Raw genomic sequence first — 26,969 nt, forward strand, 5'->3', positions numbered from 1 at the left:
TCCTCCAAAAACCATATTTTTCGTCATTGATACCCTTTCACGCCGAAGCCCTCAACCGTCTCACGGGGACTAATTTTCTACATTCCAAAGAATCGCAATCTATTGACTAAGAAAATCTAAAAATTCTAGGACATATGCCCGAATCCCCTGACGATTCGCGGTTTTCCATATTTTCCTGACACTGTAGCGAGACGACCTGACTGTAATAATACCGCGACAACAAAGAGAAGGAGTTAAAACCAATTTCCTCTGGCTCGACAAGCTTTTGGTATTTTTTGCGTCATACGTTTCATTCCACGATATTGCGTCAGTTCACCCTAATTGCATTTTGCGATTTGCGGAGTAGCAAGACGTGCATGGCAGGCGGCAGCAGCAGCAGCAGCTAGGATTGGATCGTTAAGACGGTTCGAAGAGTGTGGAGCCTGCGATTCCCATCTCCCGCCACCTTTTATACCCATCAAGCAGCAAGGCATAGTAAAGGGGTAAATCAAGAGTAAAAGAGATACGGCGAAGGTGCATGCAGGATTTCCCTCTTGGAATGCGGAGGGATGCCAAGCGGACTTTCCTCTCCTCCTTTATGTCTATACGTCATGGTGCAGCAGACTTACCTACTCGAAGGAGAAGAACAAGAGGAAGATGAAGAAGAAGAAGAAGAAAAAGAGGAAGACGAACGAACACGGAAGAGGTAAAACGGTAAGCAGTTAACTTTTACGGCAGACTCAGGATGTCTTTCGACAATTAAGTATCGCCGTAAACTCGCTGCTAAGAAGAAAGACGAGCTTTAACCTACAACTGTATATATCTATATATATATATATATATATGTGTGTGTATGCACAGACACAGAGTATTATATTGTAGATGTGAATCGGAACGCGCGCCTCTGCGAAGTGAGATATCAAAGATCAGATTTACGATTTTATAATGAAGAAATTCGCCTCCCGTGTTGCTGCAGCATTAGACGCTATTACCACCGGCATGGATGGTATTTCATTTTCCACTATGTAATATAAAATTAAACTATAACAATAAGAAGTGCCTGCAACAGCTGCAGAGCTTGTTAGAGAATTAATCACGGCGTATTGCAGAAGCGGCATCAATTCCGTAGGTTAAGATACGACTTACACGCTTCTTAACCTGTTGCGTTTCCGAATATACATAAACATATATACACACACACACACACACACACACACATATGTATACATAGGTACATCCATACGTATAGATATAATACGTGTATACACTTGTAGTTCGCTCGCGTAATACGCGTGCATCATACGCAGAGGAGTTTATACAAGCTACATAAATGTATAAACGAAAGTCTGAGAGTGTATAAAATTGCAGATATATACATATATATATATAAATAAACACACCCGTTATATGTATGTACATAATTAAAGAAATTAAAATCGCCAACGGCGTCCGCAGATATAACTTGAGGTGTTTGCGAGCGGATTACGCCGGTTTTCATCGTTTTCACTTCTCGTGTGTACACCTATCCAAGTTCTGGAAGTAGGAGAGAAGGAAAAGAAACAGAAATAGAGAGACGGAAGATTTTTCTCGTCCTTTTTTTTGTTTATTTAAATGTTTTTTTTTCCCTCCTTTTTTTTCTCAAACTCGAGGGTAGGAAAAACTACCACCGACTTTGACACGAAGTCGTTATGTTAATTGCTCCGCTTTTTCAACATCGTGCGAAATTATTTTTCCAACTACCCTTGACGCGTTATATTACGTTCACATCTACAGCTACAGTGTCATAAACACCATAAACACGTGTACGTGTGTGTGTATGTATGTATGTATGTATGTATGCATGCATGCGTACGTGCATATGTCGGGTAGCATCATATATATATATATATATATATATATTATTATACATTCTCGGAGATGCTGTCACCGCATTAAACATGCGGCAGCGGCACAGTTTCTGTCGAAATGAAGGAAATATAAGAATGAAAGAAAGCAAGAGAAAAAGAAAAAGAAAAATAGAAATAATAATAATAATAACACGTTTAACTTTTATTTTATTTCTCGAATATAATATATTATATGTATTATATTATCGTTGATTGTAGTAAGATTGACGATGATGTTGAAAAAAAATAAATAAATAAATAAAATAAAGAAATAAAAAACAAATAGTGGCAAAACGCGATAGATTTTCTGGTTACAGTTAAGAAAACTGTGATTTTCATTTCGTCCTGCCCAGAACTAGCTATAGTATTAATAACAATGTTATTCGGTTACGAATGGAGAATGAAAATAGTTGAGAAGTGTATCCTGCAGTAATTACCGCCACGCACGCACGCAAATGGTGAATACAGTGTATCGTGTAGGTATACCACCTACTACGTGTAGGTATTATATCCGGATAAAATGCAGCCTGCGAGTTAAAACTGCGTGGCAAAAGGACGACGAAGTGAATGAAGATGCTGACTCGAGAAATAAAGTAGAAGAAGAGGAAGAAGAAGAAGAAGACTTGCGATAAGAATAATTAAAATTTTCCAGTAGAAGAACTTAACTTTTAATATACAGCGAGCGAGAAAAGACGAGGAGGATGAGAAGGATGAGAAGGATGAGAAGGACGAGAAAGAGGAGAAGGAGGAGGTGGAGGAGGCCAAAGGCATGGCAGAAGAGACATCATCTTACACTCGGCTACGTTCAACGTCCTTTCAGTACCAGCTACTGCAACTAACTATGACCATCCCAATCCATCCCAATCCATCCCAATCCATCCATCCATCCATCCATCCATCCATTCTATCCAAGCGTCTCCGAAGTAGAAATACGGAAAGTTTACCTTAGACGGTGGATTTTCACACTCGACGTTTTTCCGTGGATCAACTTTATAATCGTCCACGTTGTGTATAACGGATAATATATATATATATATATATATACATGTACATAAATTTTCACAACTCACTGAACAAAATTTCTTCAATTAAAAGCTATATAATTATACTAGAAATATTATACTTGAATGGATAGATAGACAAATAAGATACCACCATACATGCAACAGACTTAGTCTTTTCAAAGTCTTTTCTAATATTAACGTGAAATTTACCGCTAAAATCATGTAAATTCGACGTCCCATTTACGAAGAGAGAGATAGATAGATAGATAGACTGACTGAATATTTAATAAGTCAAGGTTGAAATGAGCAAGATGGCTAGACCGGTGTACAGAGAAAGATACAAATGGTACATGAAAAATATAAAGCAAAAATAGGATAGATAATAGGTATAAAAGTAGATAAGCGATAAAATAATGAAGTAATCGCAATAAGAGCAGAACCACAGGAACAGTTCAAGAGCTTCCAATCCTCAATACCCATAAACTCGACTGACTCAATATTCGTATTCAATACGATATTCGTACCATAAAATATTCTCAATAAGCATCTCAGAAATACGAAATGATAATATAAAACGAACGAAAGAGAGAGAGGGAGGGAGGGAGATGAGGAGAGCAGTCTACCGTGTTTAGAAATCATTCAAGTGTAGCGGGGTAGTTGCCAGTTTATAACAGGATAGCAAACAGAGTGCAACAAGGTGATCCAAGAAAGTTATGCGTTCGGCAAATGTAGTTTGTCTGCAATAACGCGCAGCAGGTGCGAACGGCTGCAATTGTTGTTCGATTCGGCGTGATATAGGTAACAGATCGGTTCGTCGAGTTCTCATTTTTTTTTATTTTTTTCAATCCTTGTACAGGCAACTACTTGTAACGAATAACTGTGCAAGAAAAAAAAAAAAAAATTGTGTTATACTTGCTTCGAGGAGAAGTTTATAAGAAATTTAACAAGTTCAATAAAACACCAGCAGCTGGATTAAAGTCTTGGAATATTTTATTCCTTGCAGTTTAAGAGTATGATATATATGTATAGTGAATTTTTCCATAAAACACTGCTTTCGTTTCATCTCGTAATTTGATTGTATCGTTTTTTTATTTATTTTATTATTATTCTTTAATTGTTACAATTCCTACTAGCGATTGTATCGACTAATTTATTGATCAGTCTCGATAAATCGAAGATACGACGTTGTAACCTTACAGCGAGAATTCCACAGCTCTGATCGTTATCAATAGTGATGCACCCATGCACCTTCCATATATGGTATATTACACTTGCAAGTCGGGCATTATTTGCCTAACGCTGCGTGACTCCTGCAGAGTTCTCGCACCTAGTCTAAATTAGTAGGTAGAGTCGAGTAAACCCAGCCTGACCCAAAGCACGGATCTGCATCATATTATTCTGAATGTTTGCACTACGTCCACTAATTGGATCTGCTGCCGTATACCCTCTATGCATGTATACTATACATATATATATACGCACACACACACACATACATTATAGTATACAACGCAATTTCTCGCCCGGCAATTCGCGTCACGCTTGTCTTTCCGCGCTTGCTGTCACATTTTGAAACTTATTTTCCGTATTTATATATATATATGTTCGAGTTTAAAAAAAATATTTATATTAAATTTTTTTCGTTCTTGTTTTTATTTAACCCTCCGTTGTAACGTTAGGAATTTAGTTAACTAATTGTAAGCGATAATGGAAATATTTTGTGACTCTGAATTTTCTCTTTCAGATTCGTAGATTACAGTGAAACAAGATATGATAAAACGATGATATTGCATCATTCGAACTGGTAATTTTAATAATTATGTAATTGGGACATTCCGAAGAAAAAAAAGAGTAGGAATTTTCGACGAATTTTAAACACTGTTTTTCCTTAAAACAGAAATACAATCTCGTTGTTTTTTATATTCGTTTAACCGTATAACTTTTCAACGGTTTCAACTTCGTCGAAACGAGAAGAAAAATTTTTTTTCTTAAATAATAAATGAAAACCTCAACTGACTTATAATCTTCCCTCTAGAAGAAAAATAAACTGACCGAGGTGAAATATTCCTCCACAATAATGTTATAACTTGTACATCGTTATATTGTACATACATATATTGTATATATATATGTATATGTATATATATATATATATATATATATATATATATATATATATATATATATAATAGCGTATATTATTATACCGTGGAATATAACGTCGCTAAGCACAAATAGAACTAACCGCAAACTACCTGTCGGCATTGCTAATTAGATATGGGATCTCCGCGTCTGAATTGTCATATCGAGTTTAGATTATAGTAAGCTGTGCGTATGGGTGCTGCAGGATATAATAATGCCTGGAAATTCACAGAGACCAGCTCTACGAACCTCGTTATAATATTACGTCGTACGAAAAAGGACGCAATCCATTATATTATACTCTTCAGAAATACAAAATAAATGTTTGTCAAACAGGAGTAAAGAGAAAAAAACACAAAAAGAAAAACAAGATGCAATTCTCAAAAAAATCAAGATAGTTAACAAAGTAATAGGTGTTGATAGATAGATAGATAGATAGATAGATAGATAGATAAATAATACAATACAAAATAAATAATATACACATTAGGTTGTGTCAAAAAATATCGATATTTTTTTTCATCACTCTCCGCTCAGAATATCACAGAAGATCTCCAAACGAACATCCTGTCCAAAGATGAGCCTATAATTTAAATTTTCAGAGGTCAAGTCCTCCATCTGACCTAAAATCCTAGGGTATTGAAGTATCACAGAAAAGAGTATTTTTCTAAATTATTTCCTCCTGCAAGCCGTGAAAAGAAAAAAAAAATTTCCCATAAATTGTTAACCGGTTGTAGTTTCGTATAATTCGTAAAGTAGGTCTGCCTCGGAGAATTGTTGCAGTGCAATAAGGAAGCTGCGGCGAGTTATTCCCAATAGGGTGGTGGTGGTGATGGGAAGGTGGCGAAACTCTGTAGCAACAATTTACAATAGACTGTGGAAGATAACAAGTTCGAGCCACGAGGCTAACTGTGGAAGAACCGACCAAAGCCCTTGTGTGCCAATATTGTACGATTCAAACTCCTGCAAGGAAGCAGCGAGCACATCGCTCGCCTCGTTGATCTACCGCACATGCACACACCTGCCATGCTGTTTGCGATTTTCCCAAGTAGCGAATGCACCTTGCCCACACACGCACCTAACCCCGCTGCAGCCACTAATTTCCAACGACTCTGTGTGTCGTCTGCATGTATGTACGTACAAGCCTCAAACGCACACCTGCTCTGTCAAACCGAATTTCTCCGCATGTCTGTCTCTATGTACTCATAGAACTCCTTACCGCAGGTGTATCTCAATTTCTAGTATCTAGTATCTATCCTCCTCCTCCCCCCCCCCCCCTCGCCCCTCCCTGCAGTTTGAAATCCCACATCACCCCGGGTCCCATGGTTTGTTCGTTCCTATGTACGTACATATATGGGATTTCCGCATATCAGAGCAAACTGCATGGGAATGATGAAATTACTCGTTTCAAATTACCGTACCGCCTTATTCTGCTCCCTCGTGTCGCTGAATTTTGAACACAACGTATATTTGCGCGATATACGTACGTTGATGGTGAATTTTGTTTATTTTTTTATTTTTAAACGGATATGCGAACCTAAGCAACGACTGAGCTTCGTATGATTTTTGATTTTTTCTTTAAATTCTTTTCCGCAAGTTCTTCCACGTGATAAGATATATAAAGAATTTTTAGAGAAAGTTCCACAGTTGTGAAACGTAAAAAATCATTTCAACGCGGTTATTTTTTTCCATTTAATTCCAATTTTTCGTTTCGGTTGACTTTACTGGTTACTGGCATAATAAAAATTGATAAAAACACATACAGGATATACAGGATTGATACTTTTCATACTAAATCTACGTCACGAAGAAATGGAAAAATTACGCATGCTGGATTGATTGAATTTTTTACACTCGGATAGTGTAGAAAGCGGAGGAAAAAACCGTACCCTATAACCTACATCGTAAACTGTGCGACCAATGCTCGTAAAATAACGATGGGAAAACGGGAACGCGCAGCTAAATTCTGTTATTCAAAAACATCGCCGCAGCGATGTGAAAAAGAAGATTAACAAAATAGAATCCAAAAAGAGAACTAAAAATAATTCACGTGTAGGTACAACGTGAAATGTAACTAACTAAAACGTAACTACGTTTCTTTCTCTTTCTCTATTTATTCGTTTTCATTTTTTTCTTCAATCGTTGATTTTACGGAACAAGAAGTTAAAAATGAAAAAGAAAAAAAAACAGAAAAAGAGAGGTAGAGGGAGGGAGAGAGAGAATAAAGTGTTCGGTGCAATCAGTGTAACGTGGAATTGAAGTTTCCCACTTTCGAGTAAATACACGTCACGTGTAATTATTTGTACCTATGCAATGCATATATGCACATGTAACGCACGCGTTTACACGTTACACGATGTGCGTTTACATCTATGTACTGAAATAGTGGAATAGAACGTCACGCACAAGGCGATTGAGAATAAAAATAAAAAGCCTTGCACCAGCAGCTGTGAGAATTGCAATCAGACTTTGCCTCGGGAGTTTGCAGCTCTTGCGCTTATATGACGATGACGTCGACGACGGCGACGACGACGAAGACACGACACGCATTGCGTTACAGATATATTATATGTATGTATGTATGCATGCACGTAAATGCCTGCATTTAATCTGTGCAAGTCCGGCAAGTTAATCGAGACCAACCACTGCTTGCTTGGTACATAAGTATTAACAGAAAACACGTTTTGCCTTGCGTGTGGAAATGAAAGAGCGGATTGTAAGCTGATGCTAAAAACTTCTAACGCCACTTTACTTGGTTCTGTATATTTTCGTGGGAATTTATAACGCATGCATATCAGAGGGTCTTTAGGTTGATTTTTCTTTTATTCTATTTTCTGGATCATTTTCAGTATATTTGAATTACACCGATCTGGCGATTCTGTGATAATTGTTAAGGCCATAATTTGTGCATATTCGGTACTTTCAATTTTTATTTATTTATACCCTGATTTCGGTTTTATCATTAAACCGTGTAAATAAAATATACGATAATCATTAAATGATGAATAATTATTTTTTCGAACTGATATAATTTTTTCTTTCATTCATTTATTTATTCTGTTTTACAAAAATCATTTTCAAAGAAACTTTTTTTCAACCGGCAATCAAGGATCAACTTTCGGCTCTTGAAATATGTACATATTTTTTATTATAATCAAACTTCAAGAGTTGTCGACTAAACGAAAATTGTAGGTTCGAAATCGTCAGAAATATTCGGTTTCTGCGTCTATCGCACCTTCGGGTCTTGAATTATTGTGCAAATTTCAGAGGTGATAAAAATGTTTAAACGTATACGATTGTAAAAAATCTCATCGAATCGCAAGTGTACATAACCGTATACCGTATATGGAAGAAATGGAATAAATTGAATGGTCGAATATTTGAAGAAGGTGGATAACGGTATACAGCGAGAAAATAGAAAGTCGACTAACCAACTAACCCAATACGGGTTTAATTTCACTCAAATATATGCATGTACTTATATATACAAATGTCTATAACACGTATGTATTATAATATCCGTAGTACTTATTCATCGTCAATTTGCCTAGATAAGAAGTTAAAAAATACGCGAAAATGTAAAATTCCGGTGAAGACATCGATTAATCCAAAGATCTTGAATCTGTACTTATTCACGTATTTTAATATAATAAAATAAAATAAAGACTATTTCTATCTTGATTTATACTGAAACACAACATTTTGTAGAGAAAAAAAATATATATATATTTTCCCTCAATTATTTCCGCCTTCAAATATTCATGAATATTCGAGAGAGGAGGTAAAAAGATGAAACAAGAAAAAAAAAAAAAAATCAGGCGACTGGTAAAACCGTGACGGAAATAGTGGGACTGAAAAGATGTCGGTTGTAACACTTAAGGATCGACTATTTTCTCGGTTAAGGTCAAGTCAAGGCTTAATGAACGGTAGAAAACAGCTTTGAAAGTATAATGTAACGTACAAAAGACACGACCTGTTTTCGCGCATTGTAAACTTGTTGTACAAAGAAGAATCGCGAGTTTCGCTGCATGGGGAAATTATAAAAACACGTTCTGACGAACTGGGTCCGAAATTGATTAAATCCGGCGAGACGAGGCGAGGCGAGGAAACAAATCCGTGGCAAGAACCGGAAACAAGAACTGGGTGTTGCAGGACCGGGGAAATTTGCAGGTTCGCAAAATTGGACCGTGGTAATATGCCTTGAACGAGAGAGCTTTCCAATGTGAAAATAACAACCTGAATAATTCATGCCGTTGCTGCGGTTGCTGCCGTTTCTGCATTCGCGAATCGCGAATTTCAGCAGGAAAATTAAGGAAATTATAAAGGAATTTTTGTCTCGAGATGAAATTTGTATAATTATTAGGGAAACCGTTTCCGCGTGCAGCGTTATATATTATACGTATAATCGAATTATCGTGGCTTGATTTGTATTTTTTTCTTCGGCACAAGCGTCAAACGAGTTTTCTCCGAGTGCGATTTTCTGCCTTATTTTATCTATCAACTCAGAATCTAAACTTCTCGCTTTATCGCGATCAGAAATTATTACATTACTTGTTGCACCCGTTTGCGTGAAAGTGAACCGATTGTAAGAAAGGTTGTACCGGAAACGATCATCGCGCGTTTTTCTCCTCTTCGCTATACTGTAGTAACGATACAAATTATTATTTAAATATTTTCCATTAAAAACTTACGAAACAATTTGCAAATACGGTAATATTATACATTATCTCAGACACAGCGCGACCTCAAGTGAGTCTATGATTTATCTAACTCTACGTTATATTCAATTTGTCATGCTCTATTTGTCCCTCAATTTGATTGAGAGAAAACGGGGTTCAACGCAATTTATCACATGATGCGAATATGCCCAGAAAATAAAAAAATAAAATTAAACTGCAGAATTTTTTCATTAAAAATGAAATTTGTTTTTTCTTTATTTAAAAAAATCCATTAGTGAAAAAATTCGATCCGGCCTAAATTCGAGGGAGAAAGAAAGAGAGATAGAAAGCGAGTTTCTATGTTTATTTCTACGAACAATTCAAATGCAACCTACTACAGGAGCGATATCAAATTTTTTCCCCACCCGCTCGTCGAATTGCCATTACAAAATATTTCCGAGTTTATAGATTATCGCAAAATGCGATCAGAAATTGACTGAAATCGAAAAACGACCAGAATTTCTCCTCTCAAACTGGACAAGTATATATAAATTTATCCGCTAATTGGAATGAAAGATACTTGTGGGAGTTTGGAGGTAACTTGACTCTTGTTTTTTCTATTCGTCTGCAAAAGTTAAAAACGACTCATTTCCTTTCACGAGAGCCAGAGACGTGAAATTAATCCACAATCTTGAATCTGTGTCTCATTATATATATATATAATACATATGAAAGATGGAATCGTTTTAGGAAGGGTCTCTACTCGGTGTGAAAAAGTCGATCGAACCAGCGATGCGGAAAAGCATTTTGTGGAAATGGGAAATACACAATCGATAAAGATGACAAATGAAAATGAAAAAAAGACGGAAGAAGAATTTTTTTGCAAAGAAGCGTTTCCTCTGTGACTCGTTTCGTGATTTCGAACATGCACGAACGTTAAATATATCGGAGTAATTTGATCCGACAGGTAAAGACCGACCAAAGCGCGAACTGAATCTTCGCGAATTGTTCCCTGCGGAGTAAAACGTAGTAATTTAGTCCCCCGGACGGGTCGGAGCAATTTAATCAGCTGGTACAGAGACCTATACATACGTGTCTAATGTACCGAGAGGTCTATAACGTGTGTACCAGTACACGTGGTGAAAATTTTCACCGGTGCAGTGCAGCGAGCATTTCGTTAAAATTCAGGTAGAAGCAACGGATTTTTTTCATTTTTTCCATCCGCACTTTAAAAATTCGCAGCAAAAATTTATAAAATTGGTTTTGTTTTGTTTCAGTTTTCTTTTTTTTTTTACAGCTGGATTTAAGCCTCTCGGATACAGAATATTCAATAGTAAAAAATTAGCACCGATTTTATTTGTCCCAACCGGGAAATAAATTTTTACAATAAGAGAAAATTATTGCACTCGCGGTTTTTACAATATTATTCATGGTATCATACGCACGTGCATGAGAGGAGATCCTCCACAGTAATCTGCAGATTCACGGCTGTATATCGGTATATATATATATATATATACATACATTGGAATTCTGTTTGATGTGGCTAAACTTTTTTTAGAACCTGGTATTGGCTGCTGTATGAGATTCATAGCAATTCGAACAACGAGTTATAAAACTTGAGATAAATCTTTGAGATAAAAGTTTGCCGAAATATTATTCATTGTCTCAAGAATTACGTATGATATTTAAATTTATAGATAAAACAAAGAACAGTAATAATTTTCATATTCTCTGTTTTCTCTTCCTCAGTGGCATTGCCGATGAAGAATGTGACGGCTAACTCCACAACGAGCTTGAACCTGACGGAAACAATGTTTTCGGTTGACGACGACGGTGAGGATATGGAATTCAAAGATCGGTACCGAAGACTGATACCGTACATGACGTTTTACGTGTCGAACAACAACGTGAACCAGCAATCGCAGTCGCAGTCGTCGACTCCTTACAAGGGAACGATGAGAATTTCACCAAATGTGCAAAGAAGACCGGCGCCTCCAGTGCCTCCAGCTTCTCACCTGCAATACAACAATTATGGAACAAGAAACAACCACCCAACGGGAGTCGGAAGCGGCGCAAAAAAGACCCAACAATACTACGTGAGTCCGCCGGCAGTTCATCATGAAAAATTCATACCGTCTGTCCAATATGACCCGAAAGACATGGACAACGAGGAGTACTTTACGCCTGTGCGATACACCCAGAGTCCCAATATCGACGACTACCAATCGTCCTACTACCAGAGGCTCAGCTACCAGACGCCACGGCCAACGACATCCTCGTCGACTCTGCGCGTCAACGAACATCAGCATCAACAGCGACCGCTTCAGTTGTACTTCACAACGCACAGACCAACCACGACGAAATTCACACCTGCTGGATCGTACGCCGAGATCTTGGTGAGGAAGGAATCGCTGCCGAAACGACCCACTCAGAGACCGCTGTCCAAGCCTTACGTCAAGTACGACCAAGGGGAGACGATAAATTATTCTGGGGCTGAATTCGAACCTCAGCGATACGCCAGACCGCAGCCATTCAGACACCCGGAACAGGTTTCGGCACCTTTGCAGTCTTCTTCTTCTTTTCCATCTTTTTCTTCGTCTTCTCATCAGCTTGGTCAGAGACATCGAAATCCGTCGACACAGGCGAACCTGAACCACATAATACAAAGTCTACAGCTGACTAATCAGCTTCCAGAGATGCTGAACGCGGATAATATCGACGAGAGTATTAAAACCCTTGTAGAAATACTCAGCCTGTTGAACAACGGAAGGAAGTACGAGCTGCCGCACTCTCAGCAAAACTCAGGCTCCGTCTTGCCGGTTGTCGACTCATCTTCGAAGTACGTTCAGGAGTATCAAGACGAGTATCAAGACGCCTATCAAGGCGCTCAGGCCAGGCCCAAACCCTCTGCGAAGAGGCCGTTCGAACCGACTCGAATCAGGCCAATTGTAGTTCAGGATAACACGAGGCCATCCAACGGACCTTATCACGTCAATGTGATTGACGTCATAGGGAGAAAATACTTACCGACAGTGTTGGCGGAGGATCAGAAAGAGGCTACTGGGCTCTCGGAGCGACCTGTAATAGTTGAAACCACAACGTCGCAAGGGTATAAAATAGATGAAGAAACTCCGGAGGATCCTCCGATGGACGACAATGTCGCAGTGACGATCTTTCCTCTGACCACCGAAGAACCTGCGGCACAAAATTATCCACCACCTGACGGAGCCTCGTCGCATGTCCAAAACTTTCCACCGACGCCACTGAAATACGGAGCAACCAGAGGTAAACCTAACGTCGATTACCCAGCATACGCTACGATACCAAAAACGGAATTCAGCTGCGCCACCCAACGGTATAAAGGCTTCTTCGGAGACCCTGACACGGGGTGTCAAGTAAGTTGATTTTTTATACGATTCATTTTCACCGTGATCAGATTCACCCTACAGTGATTGGGAACTCATCGGCCTCCATTGTTTGTTTGTTTGTTAGGTCTGGCATTACTGCGACTTGAACGGTGGAATGTCCTCGTTCTTGTGTCCAAACGGTACGATCTTCAGTCAGGTAGCTTTGACTTGCGACTGGTGGTTCAACGTCAAGTGTGAGTCAACGGCACAGCTTTACGTACTCAACGAACGATTGTACAAGTACATACTTCCTGTGATGCCCAAGTTTCCCGAAGATTTTAGCGGGCCGGAGGTTGATCGGTACTTGGAATTGAAGTTTAAAGAAATGGAGGCAAAAATGAAAGAGAAGAAGCTTAGAAAACAACAGATGGACAAAAATAAGACAAAGAACAGCACGCAGGTTGAAGACAATGTTAGGCAGTAAATTGACGATTCGATAGAAAGTGATTTGATATTCCATTTTTCAATATTAATTTTCCTTTCCTAATAACCGGTAACAACTGACACTTCAACGAAACATTTTTATTTGTACTAGGAAATGATTCATTCCTGGATTTCAGTGAAATATTTTCGCCACTTCATTGTATGGAGGTGATGTACGGTGTTTTGTAAGAATTTTCTTCAATTCCTCTAGTCATAATAATTTTTATAAGTATGTGCAATAAATATTTATACGAGACTGTGTGACAAACCCATTATTACATATATTCGGTGCTATACATATCGTGTAGAAGAGAATTCTCAAGACTATAGATCGATTTTTATCATCGATGGGTAAGCAGGAAGTAAATTTGTCTTTTTCCCTTGCTGTCATTTTTTCCATAGAAACGGTATTTATGGTGATGGTTACTTAAATATTATATATACCTTTGTACTAATCAAATTCAACGCTCGGAACAATGTTCACTTTAGATAGTGTTCAACTCAAGGAAAAACTCTTGTGGTAAACGCACAAGTACGCTGAACATATTTTGTTCTTACGAAAGACGAAAGAAACTATCGTCAAATTTTACAGTCAATCGGAGATATGAAGTAAAATGAGATTATAGTATTAAACTTATTCTACGAGAGTATCTAAATGTTGTTTTTTTTTTAGTTTTGTTATATTATAATTATTGAATAAAAATATTTATTCATTTTTCTATACACCGTGCGCTGATTATTTGCACACACTCATCCCTCGTATGTTGTTTGGTAATTAGTTGCAAATACAGAAAAGGACAAGTATATGTTGAAAATATGATTCATTTTTCTTACCTTTTCAGTCTGTCTCACCCGCAGCAACATCTCATTCAATTTCTCGACTGCATCTTCAAGCTGCGGTTTCAACTCCTGGTTCTATAAAAAATAAACGTATTTTATAAACTTAAATTTATACGCATTGAGAGTTTTACCAAAAAAGTTTACCCAAATTGTTTTGTCAAGACTATCTAATTTGGTTAAAACTAATGAACGAATGAAATCAATTGGCGTTACTTCTCTAAACATATACCTTTTCAAGTGTTGAATATATTTTTATAATATAATATGAAAAATTATTTGTAAATGTTTTTTAGAAATTTGGAAAGATTTTTTTCTTTAATATTCACAATTCGATACACTCGAACTTACAACAGGTAACATAAAACAAAATGCAGTCAAATTGGAGATAATATATGAATAAAAAATAACAAACCTTCTCCAACTGAGTAACTATATTGTGATCTCGATGTGAGTGGAGCAGGCAGTGTGTGCAGGCTGATACGTCACATTTTTCACAATGGAATTGGACGGTTTCGTTGGGATGGACGTCACATTGATTTGATAGTAATTTCCAGAAGTCGTGACTGTCTTCCATCAAGGATACTTTCTGATGACTCTGCAGAGCTCTGCCATGAATCTGTTTCAGTTAAGCAAGCATATCCGATTTCAAAACGTAATGCCAACCATCTTAAGCGAGGTCATATAATCAATAGTAGATTGAATTCTATATAAGGAAAGCGATTGAAAGAGAGAACAAGAAATTGATCCATAAGATTTTTCGAAACAAACCTTTGTGTAGCACGAGTTGCAGAAAAAAACGTTGCACTGCCGACATCGAAAATCTGCCTTGAGACCGCATTCTGAACAGTGCTCTTTAAAAACAAAAATAAATTACATCAAGCACACTCGTCAAAAAGCTAGTCAATGAAATACAAAAATAATTTTTTCTTAATCTTCAATATAAATGTGACTGGATTTCTCTATGTGGAACGTAAAGGAAAATGGACTCGACTCTGAGAAATTATTTATCAAACTCACTCAAGTTTGTCTTAAATAAAATTAAATGTGAGTAAAGAGTAAAGTTAAAAATGTGTGTACATATGCTAGTGCAAAAATATCAACTCCACATCCTCAACAAAGTTTACAAGAACCAGTTTGCATTGTGATATTCAGACTGAGGGTCGAATTTAAAAATCACATGATATTCACAGTGACTTGATAACTCAGTGTGAGGGTATTCCAAACCTCAGAATTAACCAACGTCATCTGAGACTATATCACAACCAGAATAGATTATTGTTTGTTACATCAAATACTGTATTTACGGTTTCTCTGAGTTTTCTTCAATATTGCTAATTTCCACAATCAATTCAAAGCCTAGATGAGCCACAAGTCAAGCTGACTGCACGGCAAAATTTCATATTCTAATAATTCATTGTTTCTTGAGCATGCCACGCACCTATATTTTCATTCAAACATTTTTTGTGTCGAGCCGCTGCCGATTGCTGAAAAGTAACATTCGGCTCCGCGCAAGTCAAGCCTGTGGATTGACTCGCAGTGATTAATCCTAAGGTATACAAGTTAGGTGAAAGATTGGCTTGCTCGTTGAGATTCGATTGAAAAATTGTGCCACAAACTCCACACATCTTTGTCTTACAGGTCTTGACACATATCTCGCATATAACGTGTCCACATTGTAGCAGCAGCGGAGTCTTTCCGCGAAACTGATGCGATCCTGTAATAGAAAATTAAATAATAAAAGAACTGATACAAGATAAATTAAAAAAGGTAAAAATCAGGCAATCAATGCACTGTGTACTATCGCACAAGCGCTAATCAGGTATATTTAAGAAATCAATGCGCACGACCCATGCCTCACGAAGCACCAGACGCAAAGCGAGAAATTGTGCTTTTCATCTTTGTCGTCTCGGCTGAAAGGCTGATACAAGGTGAAGAGGAAAAGACTGATATTGTACAAACTAGGTAAGCCTTAAAGATTGGTTGATGAGAATTGTTTAGGATAAATTGTCTTGCAGCCTGTGGAAGAAGGAAACAAAGAATAGCGAAATTTGCAACGAGATGCAACAAGCGTGGACGACGACAATGCGTCAACACGTGATCCTCGTGCAGGGTACGTCAAAAACTGCGGGTGAGATCAAAACGATGGATAAAGATAATCTGTTAGCAGGTCATGCTTTTCCGTTGCCCAGCAGTTAATCATCCTTCTTTCTCTGTATCCGAAAATCTATGCCAAATCTGAAATCTTCTGTGTAAAGGATCGAAATCAAGCCGGCATGCAGGAACCATCCTCAAACGAAAACAATGAAATGAAAAGTGACTGTATGACTTACCTCGAAATGAGAAGGTGTGCTTGCAATTGGTACATGTCGAATATTTCAGCTTTGTCTGAAGAATCGAATGCATTTTTATTCGCGAATTGACACTTTGGAAAAAATGCGTTTACACGAGGTATAATAACCCATTCAAACACTTACACTCGTGGTTCTACATCGCCTCGCGCAACATCTAATGTTAGGGGTTACCGCACTCAACAGCTTACGGACGTATGTGCCGAAGCACTGCCTTCTGAATCCGGAACTTAAACTTTTCAAATACTTGTCCAGTTCACGGAAGCCGACGCACGATTGGAATGTTCCTAACTATACGGATACGCGGCACTTTTCGCCTTAAAGCGCACACTTCACACCGCTAACAATTGATGAATTCATGGAAGGCATTGGCTGATGTTCGAATTCCAAACAGACCGGACAAACATGGCTGAAGTAAAATCAATAAATTGAAAGTCTGATCGTCTTTACCGACCGTTCCGACCGCAAGTAAAATCAATTATCTGATGGTGAGAGAATCTCAACGGTATTTCTGAACCATCTATTCGTTCTCCGCTTTCCACACATGTTTCTTCGAGAGAAGAATCGAAAGTACGTATTTTACAGGTATGGTATTTACCAAGCGCGGTGCCTCGTTCAAACACGACTTCGACGTCGCAAGTGTCGGTAAAGTAGATTTTTCCTGCTATCAGAATCTCGCGTATCAAGAATTTAAATGGTATTTTCAAGGTGACAGTCTGCTAGAACTCGTTATAAAACCAAGTGAAAGATTTGCCGCGCTGCTCGCACCAAAAATATTTTTACCTAAGGCTACTGATTTATTACTTTTTCCCGAAGAGACGCTGAATCTTTATCATAACTCGACGGGCTGATTCATGATGGGTAAAAACCTCTAGAGGTGTAAAATACACGGATATGAACAGTCAAAAGGGTCGACATATGGCTTTCAAGTAAATATACCCCGGCATAATATAGCCACGTAGTAACTGCAGCATACATATGTTGGCAACTGACTTCGTTTGGAAAATAAAAGCTTACGTGTATTATAGTGTAGGTAGGGACAAACGGTAGATCTAACGGGACGGCAGTTCTCGATATTTTTTTATTTAGTAGTACACAGCTGGTACTAATCGTTTCTGCACTATCCACGCCCAGCCTCGTGTATAAGTGATCATTATGGAATTAGAACCACACGCGTCGATTTGAATCTCGAGGGTCTTATACAATGGCAATTACTACGATATAAACATTTTGTATAAATGAAATAAGACTAGAATCTGCGTAGCCGATGAGATTGCGAGGACCTTTACATTCACTAGTCCGAGAACCGGACGATATATAACATTTTTGTTTTTGTTTTCTTTTTTTTTCCGCGGAATCAAAACTGGTCGTCCCATGAACGCTTACCTCGCCTTCCATCGTTCCACGTTTCATATACAACGTATATGTACCCGTATATACATATTTAAATACTGTTATACGCTCCCTATCATCCTGCGACCGTCCCGCACGTGTGTACGCGGTTCGCCGATTATACAGATGAGTCTAAAGTGCCCTGAAGTCAGGAACGAGAGCTTTGTATGCAAGACTCGTTGAAATTCGACGCGTTGCTCCGGCCAACTACGCCGTCCACGTATCCGTCCGCCTAAATAATATAAATATCCTATAAATACCCGAGCCTGAAAGAGGTGTTGCGATATCGCGGGATCTGCACACGGTAAAATCCAGTGTGCCCGATCGCCTCGACGATAAGACTCGCGCGACTTCAGAGTTCAGCTTTAGCTGGAACAACTATTTCCCGGCAACCATTACATTGGCACTCGAGCTGCGCAAATCGGGCTTTCAGCGATCCTCAGCGATCCTCAGCGACGCTACCCTGTAGGTCTAACAACAAGCGTGGCAGCAGGAGCTTGGAGCCGTTATAATTCCACTTCACCACGGATCTCAGGAATATATGGCACGCATTATGCTATATTATCGCCGATTGCAATTGCGGCACAAGGTCTAGGTTGCCATCGTTACATGCGCATCGATGCATAACGTGCAGGTCCACGTCTACATGCAAGCACAATCTATAGCACTTGCATGCATTTTATTTCCGCGTCGTATACGCGTGCGTACAAAGGTGTGGATGCACGTCGGTGTATACCTATGTTCGCTCGAATTCGCGCACCTAGACGGTGACGTCCGTGTACGTCCTGCACACTGTTTTCACCGTTCAAGGTCGTGTGTGCCGAGCGCAAAGCCCGGATCCGCGCGGCCCTCCCTTCCTGCCTCCGACCCCCGCCCCCGCCAGCCATGCACGACTTGACTATCGGCCCTTACTGCATTTCGCTCTGCACAGTGCACTCTGCAGCATCGATTTATCCATAAAAATACCGTGCGCTTCAATCTATTATTTCCCTATCACTCCGACTCCCGCCTTCCTCCATCCGAGCTCTACGTCGATGCAACTGAACCTACTCAACAATTACCTATTTCCCATACCCGCGACTGCATGCAGATTATGATAGTTGATAACTGGGAGCACGCCATTTCCACCCTTTTTTTTATATAGAATACTGTATAATCAGTGGCAATAAATACCGCGTGATATTATCTAATTTCCTGCAGGTTCGACAAATTTCTATACCAAAATTGTACGATCGCCTCTCGACGGGTCTAAGGATTCTAGCTTAATATTTACCGATGAATCGGCATCGGATGAATATAAAAGGAAGGGCTTGCTTGTGTAATTTGAGGAAACACGGCGAAGTTAGAGCCGCGCCAGATGTGGTTTGACTTTAAAAATAAACCTCGTCAATTTTTCATTTCACTAAGGCTGCAGTGCTGCAGGTTCATTGCGAACTGAACTCTCGAATGGAATGAATGCTTTTTTCTCCCCCTCACTTATTTTTTCCATCGATCCAGATAGAAACGGTGCAAATGATAATAATAAAAAGGGTATGAACATATGCCTAGGAGTTTCTTGCAGGTACTTATGTACTACACGAACGGGACTCGACAGGAAGCATAGATCGACGTACGAGAAGGACACATTGCGCTGTTTGAACAATTCGTGCTGCAGGAGTGACCCGACTCGGCGCGACGTTTAGGTATAAAACAGAGTTTTCCACTGCACACTGAGTGTGTACGGGCCATTCCACGCCAACTCTGTAAATGGTTGACAATGACATTTTTTAATTTCACCAAGGATTTTTCCTGCGTTAGTACGACCCTTGAAAATATTTTTTTTTAACTATCGAATTTTCTTCAACCACTCGTCTTTACCCTATGATTTTTTAAATCCGTCTCAAAAACACCCAAATTGAATTTTATGAAACAAGAAGAAAAAAAAACATTTTTTTTCTGAATTGAAACATTTTCACATAACATTCAGAGTGGGACCTCGGTTTTGTCTATTTTTTAATCGTTTTTTCTATCTATACCTGTTAAAAATTGATCGTAAATTTTTGAAAAAAAATCTCGTGAGCGTATTTTAGAAGCAGGGAAACAACAAAAAAAATCAGTAATTAAATCGGAGATGCGGTATTTATTATCATAGTACCCTTTTAACGGGTACGTGAATAGAAAAAGAAAGATTGAAAAAAAAGTGGAAAAAAACGAGGTCCCACTCTGAATCTTACGTGAAAATGTTTCATTTCGAAAACCGTGTGTTTTCTCTTCTTTATAATATTTAAAAGAAATCAAGTTGGGTGCTTTTAAGATGGGTTTAAAGAATCATAGGGTAAAGAGGAGTGGTTAAAAAAATTTGAAAATTTTGAAAAAATCCTATGGTCAACCATTTACTGAGTTGGCGTGGAATGCTCCATACGTAGGTATGATACATAATGTACCCATAGGAACAACGTGATGTGAGCGTACCTTCGCAGCCCAACGAACAATGCGCCGTGACGTAAGAGGGTCTGAAATTGCACGTTGCTGAATGTAGATGTAGAGTGGCAAATGTAGGACGCGAGGGAGTAGGAGAGCGGTTCAGTGGAGAAGAAATGGAATGAAGGAAAAGTGTGCGATCTGTAACAGTGGGTACATGCTTGTTTACATACCCACGTGTCTGTAACTATAGGTAGATAGTCACGTATTCTATTTATGTAGATAGGTATGTACCCGACACCGGGATTCTGCGGAGTTCAAATAAACTCACTGCACACCCCGTGAATCCAGAAACTAAAACGAACTACAACATCCACAGTAGAAAGTAGAAACAGTAGAAATAAGTGAATTAGCTGTGCTGTATCAGGTGTACTTTATGTAGCTGCAATGACTTCCTGTTGCAAATGGACGTTTAGTATTAAGGGGGAAAAAATCAGAGACGCATCAGCTGCAGCGATTTTTCCTTTTTGCAAGGGTCGAAAAGAGTCAAGAGTTACTTATATCAGCCGCTAACAAAATTTGCACACCAAATTTAAGGAGCGTTCATTTTTCTGAGAAGACAATCTTGAGGTACAAATCCCGTGATAATCTTCCAGTAAGATAGAATACGAAATTAGGTCTTGAAAATCTTCGTCCTTGTACACGAGCCTCGAACCAAGTGGTCAATTATTTCCCCACCCGCAGCATTTGATCCTGGTGATTCTGGGAACGGTGGAAGGAAGAGGGAAATGGAAAGAGGATCCGCGCTTCTTGCACGAGGAACAGCGAAAGAGAGAGAAAGAGCGAGAGGGAGAGAGAGAGAGAGAGAGGAGGAGGAGGAGGAAAGAGGGAGACGCTCCTTTTCTCACGATACGTGTATCCACCTCCCTTCTCCTTGGCACCTATCGGAAGTCCTTGCCACGTTCCCACCTCCGCCGAACATCCACAAGTACATAGATATAACGAACTACATGTTGCTAATAGCTCCCGTGAGCTACCTGTCGCTCGGAGCTACCTCGACTCTTGGTTTCAAGCCCTGACTACAGTCGCTAACAGTAAGAGGAAACAATGGAAATCGGTGGAAACCGGATTGCAAAATAAACCTGGGTTACTTGGGGTAATAAATTGCTAGAATTTATTCTGTCTCCGATGTTACAAAGAAATAGAGAATGAACGGGAATTGATTCGCTTAGATTTCGCGACGAAATTCTACTGGGAAACAACCGCGACTTCTTATCACTTCGGTATTATCTCATTGGTTTTTTCCATTCTATGTATTAGAGATTGAATTTTACAAGTCTGACAACTGGGACTATGATTTGGAATTTATCGTAGTGTAAAAGCTGCCGTGGAAAGGTCAATTGGTTGGGAACGGTAGAATTGATTTGTAATAGCTAATTCGAAATCGGAATCATTTACGTAACCACAACGAGCTAAAAATAGAAAAAATGCGACTATAAAAATGGCAAAATTTTTCGTTTATTAGCACATCGATAGGATTTTCGACTCGTTTTTTATCAGGGTTGAATTATTTAGATGTAGAAAGTGTTGAGTAATAACTTTAAATCCGATATTATGTGAACATGAATTCATACGTTAGAAATTTAGTTAAACCTTTAGTTCAATACATTTCTATTAGAATATGTATAAAATAAATATGAAGAGTATATATAATGTGAATTATAAATACAACAGAAAGTACATACGAGGTACATTCTCAAATTTCGATTTAGCGAGAGTTTTGACACTCGCACTTGCAATCAGCGATCAATACAATCATGGCCGAATGCAGAACACACGTGGCAATTTTCGGATTGCATTAGATTGAATCCGAATTGCGGTTGTGTTTGCGAGAGAAAAATCTTAGAACGAGTTCGGTATATACCTACGAAATTACGCAAATAGAACGCAATAATCAAGCATGTCGTTATTATTAGTTTTTCTAAAAGCGGATAAGACTTTCAGCCGTGCATCGAATCTCTCCGAAAGGTAATCTGATTTAACACATTCATTCCCGGATTGAAATTCAAATTCACGCCCTTTCATCCAGGTTTTCGAAAACAGCGTTGATCGGTTCGAGGCGGTAATATGACGTCACATGTTTCCACAGCGACAATTTCACACAGAACGCAATTGGCTGTGACATAACAATGGCGACAGTATCGAGCTCCCTGATTGGTCTAACTCGTGTGACGTAACTCGAGGTCAGTCCACCGTTCAAACCTTGCGCGAATCGGCTCATTTCAGCACCACATCATTTTCAGCACTTCAGTCTTTTACTTTATCTTTGAAGTCCCGTGATTTTAAAGTTATACACTTTGTTACAAGGCATGAAAAATTACTCTAATTACGGACTGATCGTTTCAATGACATGGTGCAGGTTGCCTTGTACGTCCGTCCATACGTACAATCGGTAGAAATTATCGAGTCGATGGGCTGTACTCAGCCAGGAGTGCTGCAGGTATACACAGATGTACGTGTACATGCATATATATTATATACATATATACCTGCACGTATTTGCAGAGTAGGAAAATGTCAAAGGTAATGAATACCAGAGGAATTCGAGCTGCGGTAATTTTAACCGGGAATTAAATAGGTATTATACATTCCTGTATCCAGGCAAAGTGCCCATTCGAAATACTATGAAAAATATTTTCAACCGTTGTGCATCGTGATGGCGATGGTGGAAAAATATTTCTTTCCGCAAATTATGTCAAAAAAGTACTACTGTAATCGGATGAGATCAATTCAATACTAGTTAAATACTGTTTTCCGTATCACCGATGGACATACATTATAGAGATAGGAAGTAAGCTTAGAGATATCCCAAATCATCGCTAATAATTGGAAGCAAGGGATGCTGGGTCGTCCACGTTTATGTGCATGCATGTTTAAATCAGATACCATTACATTTCTAGCCGTCTAGACTTTGACAAGTAAACACATTTTACTTGATTACCATATCAATCACTATATGCATACGTTTCCGGAAATGGAGGTAATAATATGATAACATCAACTTATACATTGAACGTGGTTTTTCCGATTCTATGGAAAATGCATAGTCAAATAGTACTAAAAAACATAATTTTCTATGCTAAATCAAAGCTGTGGCGCCAAACATTCGGGCATGCAAAAATTTCTTAATTTTTTTTTTTTTTTTTTTTTTTGCATTTCCAGATAACTGAACTCGTGACTGAAAGGGTTAATGAATAGACTGTTTAAAAAAAATAATTCCTGTACACTTTTCCCATCTTATTTGTTTATTTATGAAAATTTATGGTGTACCCAGTATGTCTGAGATTATTATCAAATTTCTTTAAATCTGTTCAGTAAAAACTTTCCAGGAAACGCGCTTGAATTGAATTATTGTTCCTCGATTCAAACAGAAGATCAAACGTCGCGTTTTCTTTACATTGCTCCGCTTGAAATTTTCTCCTCGAGATGAGCATCTTCATTAAAATTCTCTTATTACGAAGCTCAGTGGACAAAAATTCTCAAAAATTGCCTCGTAAGATTTTTCGTCGCGCCAAGTTACTTATACCTGCGTTGAGACAGAACGTTACACGTGTTAATCGAATACGTACTCGGAAAAATAAGAAACGAAACCTGATAAAAGCTGGTCGCAATAATTTTTCCGAGTATTTGGGGAGATCGAGATTTCAGGAATATCAGAAATTTCCAGTAAACTTAGCAGCATCCGAGGCTTAGGTTTATATTATTGGGTATCGATGTACGTATATTGACGAAATTCACCCGAACTATAAAATTTTCCATTAATATGTACGTTTGTAAAATTACTGAGAAATTATTCAAGGTTTCGGAGTAAGAACTAAAACAAAATAAATATTTTTGTCGTCAACCCAGTAGCTCTGCCCAGGCAGTACCGCCCGCGGCAATTCGCAGCCCTAGAACTCTAAAGCGAGCTCTAAAGGTACCTAATCGATGTTGATCGTGAGCGTATATACACCTATGTACGTACGGCTCGTCAAAGTGATGAAACAGGTATACCTGCATTATTATGTGTACCAGCTTTAGCAAGCTAGGCTGTACGACATACGTGTGATGTAGATTTCACTCAATCAAGCAACAAATTAAAACCCTTTTTTTCCTCCCTCATAATTCTCTTTCATACTACTCGTATCTGCTCGCAAAGGGCAATCAGCGACGTAGTTCTATTAGGCAAATGATAGGGATAAAATTTTTATAAAATGGATGTGAAAATAAAAAAAGAAAATAAAATAAAAGAAAAAAGCAACATCCACCATTAAATTGGAAAGTGGATCCAAATATACCTGCACACGTCGGGCGGAGTACCGCAATTATTGGTACCGAGAAACGCATTGTAAACGTGAACATGACAGTATGTACCTCCTGTGCAATACATAGGTATATAACTCTCTCGAAGCGTGGCTGGAGAGCAACTGTTGCAGGATCAGCTTCGGTAGAAGTCTACCGATGTGGATGTGTACGACGAAGGATATGCACATAAATGATATATACAGGTGATCGCGGGGTTCGAATCCGTCCCTTTAATGCTTAGCGGTATTCAACCGGATGAATGCCTTGAAACGAATTTTCGGATTACGCCTGACCAGAGTTATAAAATGAATTTTCCTTTTCATGTTCGATAATAATTGACAACCTGCAAAGAAATGGCGCTTGCTATGAAAATCGATGAAAATTTTGTGAAAAAACATGACTGCTCTCTGGGTAAAATGGTAAAATCGACAGTTGTTTGCAGAATATATAATAACAATATATCGTAGGACGTAGAATCTACACGTTTATGAAACATCAAAATTGTTCATTGAAAAAAGGAAATTCCGTTCTATGATGCTCCGTTTAAAAGTTATCGTTGAATATAATATGTAATCAGTATATATATTGTAAACGAGTAATTTTATGTGATACATACAAACAGATGCCAGTGTGATGTTGTGTGCGTATGAGTAGAGGAGGGTGTGCGCGCAGCGTGACAGGTGAGAGATATAATATATAGTTACAGTAAGAAAGAGAGCTCACACACGCGCTATATTCTATCTAAAGACTAAAATGCAGTCCTGTAATGAGAATGATTGAATATAATTTGTTATTAAAACAAATAAACTTAAAAGATGTGTTAAATATTTATTTCAACTATCCCAGCCTCAATATTGAACAATATGAATCAATAATAAACCTGATCTCAAACAGGAAAGTGCGTTTGAAGGGTTGCATATCGCGTAATGATGGGCACGCTCACCCTTTTGCTAGACAACCTCTCCCCCCCTTCCGCGTGAACACGACGCGGCAAACAGAAAAAAAAAAAAAAAAAAAAAAAAATGACACCATCGGATGCGCGAAGTGATGCGCGAGGCCCAAAATTTCATGATTTTAGGTTAGGGCGGCCGGCGTGTTGATCAGCTGCGCGCAGCGCGAGCGCCGCGAGCTTTTGCGGGAGATTCAAGCTTCACTTAGCCGGACACCTCGCAACGTCACGGGTAGCTCCAAGGCAACTACCAAGGCAACGGCGGCACCCAGGGCGTTGCGAGGGGTGTCTACCGTGCTATATGATGGTTTACAGGCGGCGCTAGATTTTCTGCCCGAGTTCAGATCGCAGGGCGTAAAGTGTAGGGATACATCTAGCGCAATCCGTCCAGGGTCCGATTGTTGTTAGCGCCTTGGCGCGGCAGATCATTCCCATGGCACGTAATATTTTTTAAAAATATTCCAGGAACATGAGGGCTTTAGGAAAAAGTTTTTCAAGTTTTTTTTAACTATATATCTATGTAGCTACATCTGTATAAATGTATTTCAAACGATCTGGAATAATTGGAAAAATATTTTGTATATATCGTAAAATTTTCACAAATTTCGAGATATATTATTTATGGAATATTTGAATTGCGGCTAACTTTTGAAGCATTCGAAAAAAGTTGCAAACAAAAATGCATGTGTTAATTTTTATAAAATATCCGTAGGATTTTGGAATATTGGGAAAAGATTGTTTCCCACTTTTGAAATGTAAAAAAAAATTTATAGTGTAAAAAATATTTCATATTCATAACATATTTCGAGCACGTTGATATAATTTCTATATTTCTGATATGTTGCAGAAATACTTCCGTTCCATCGACTAATACACAGTGCGATCGACTTATCAAATGAGACATTCTTGAAATATATAACGCGCGGTGCTGGTAGGGGTTGGATCGTCCGGGTGGGCCGGAGGGTAGCGGCCGCGGTGGAGGTGGTGGACATAAAATCCTTCGCACATGCCTGGTGCATTCATTAGAGGGGATGTGCGACTGCAGCCAACACATCCCTGCATCATTCCGCGGCGTGCACTTCGTGCGCAACCCCGTCCGTCGCGTATCAACCGATATCCGGATATACTCTGCCCGACGCACCCTGCCGCCTTCCAGAGCTTGCAGTCACTCATTTTACTAAGTTTATCCGCAAG

General features: G+C 38.8%; 2 protein-coding genes across 2 annotated transcripts in view; one reads left to right on the forward strand and one right to left on the reverse strand.

Moving 5' to 3' along the window:
* Positions 1-13,594, forward strand: part of LOC124404724 — a 28,833-nt gene extending 15,239 nt beyond the window's left edge. Inside the window, exons 2-3 of the mRNA XM_046879062.1 lie at positions 11,422-13,067; positions 13,165-13,594. Coding sequence (XP_046735018.1) covers positions 11,422-13,067; positions 13,165-13,503 — 1,985 coding nt within the window. The 3' untranslated portion in view covers positions 13,504-13,594. The remainder of the gene's footprint in view (positions 1-11,421; positions 13,068-13,164) is intronic.
* The window catches only part of LOC124404698 (RING finger protein 17), a 99,834-nt gene extending 82,968 nt beyond the window's left edge, over positions 1-16,866 (reverse strand). Inside the window, exons 1-5 of the mRNA XM_046879031.1 lie at positions 16,673-16,866; positions 15,781-16,056; positions 15,111-15,193; positions 14,755-14,958; positions 14,337-14,417 (exon numbers count right to left, since the gene is read on the reverse strand). Of these exons, the coding sequence (XP_046734987.1) occupies positions 14,337-14,417; positions 14,755-14,958; positions 15,111-15,193; positions 15,781-16,056; positions 16,673-16,745 (717 nt within the window). The 5' untranslated portion in view covers positions 16,746-16,866. The remainder of the gene's footprint in view (positions 1-14,336; positions 14,418-14,754; positions 14,959-15,110; positions 15,194-15,780; positions 16,057-16,672) is intronic.
* Between the last annotated feature and the right edge of the window lie 10,103 nt (positions 16,867-26,969).

This window comes from Diprion similis, chromosome 1, assembly GCF_021155765.1.
Source record: "Diprion similis isolate iyDipSimi1 chromosome 1, iyDipSimi1.1, whole genome shotgun sequence".
Taxonomy (NCBI): domain Eukaryota; kingdom Metazoa; phylum Arthropoda; class Insecta; order Hymenoptera; family Diprionidae; genus Diprion; species Diprion similis.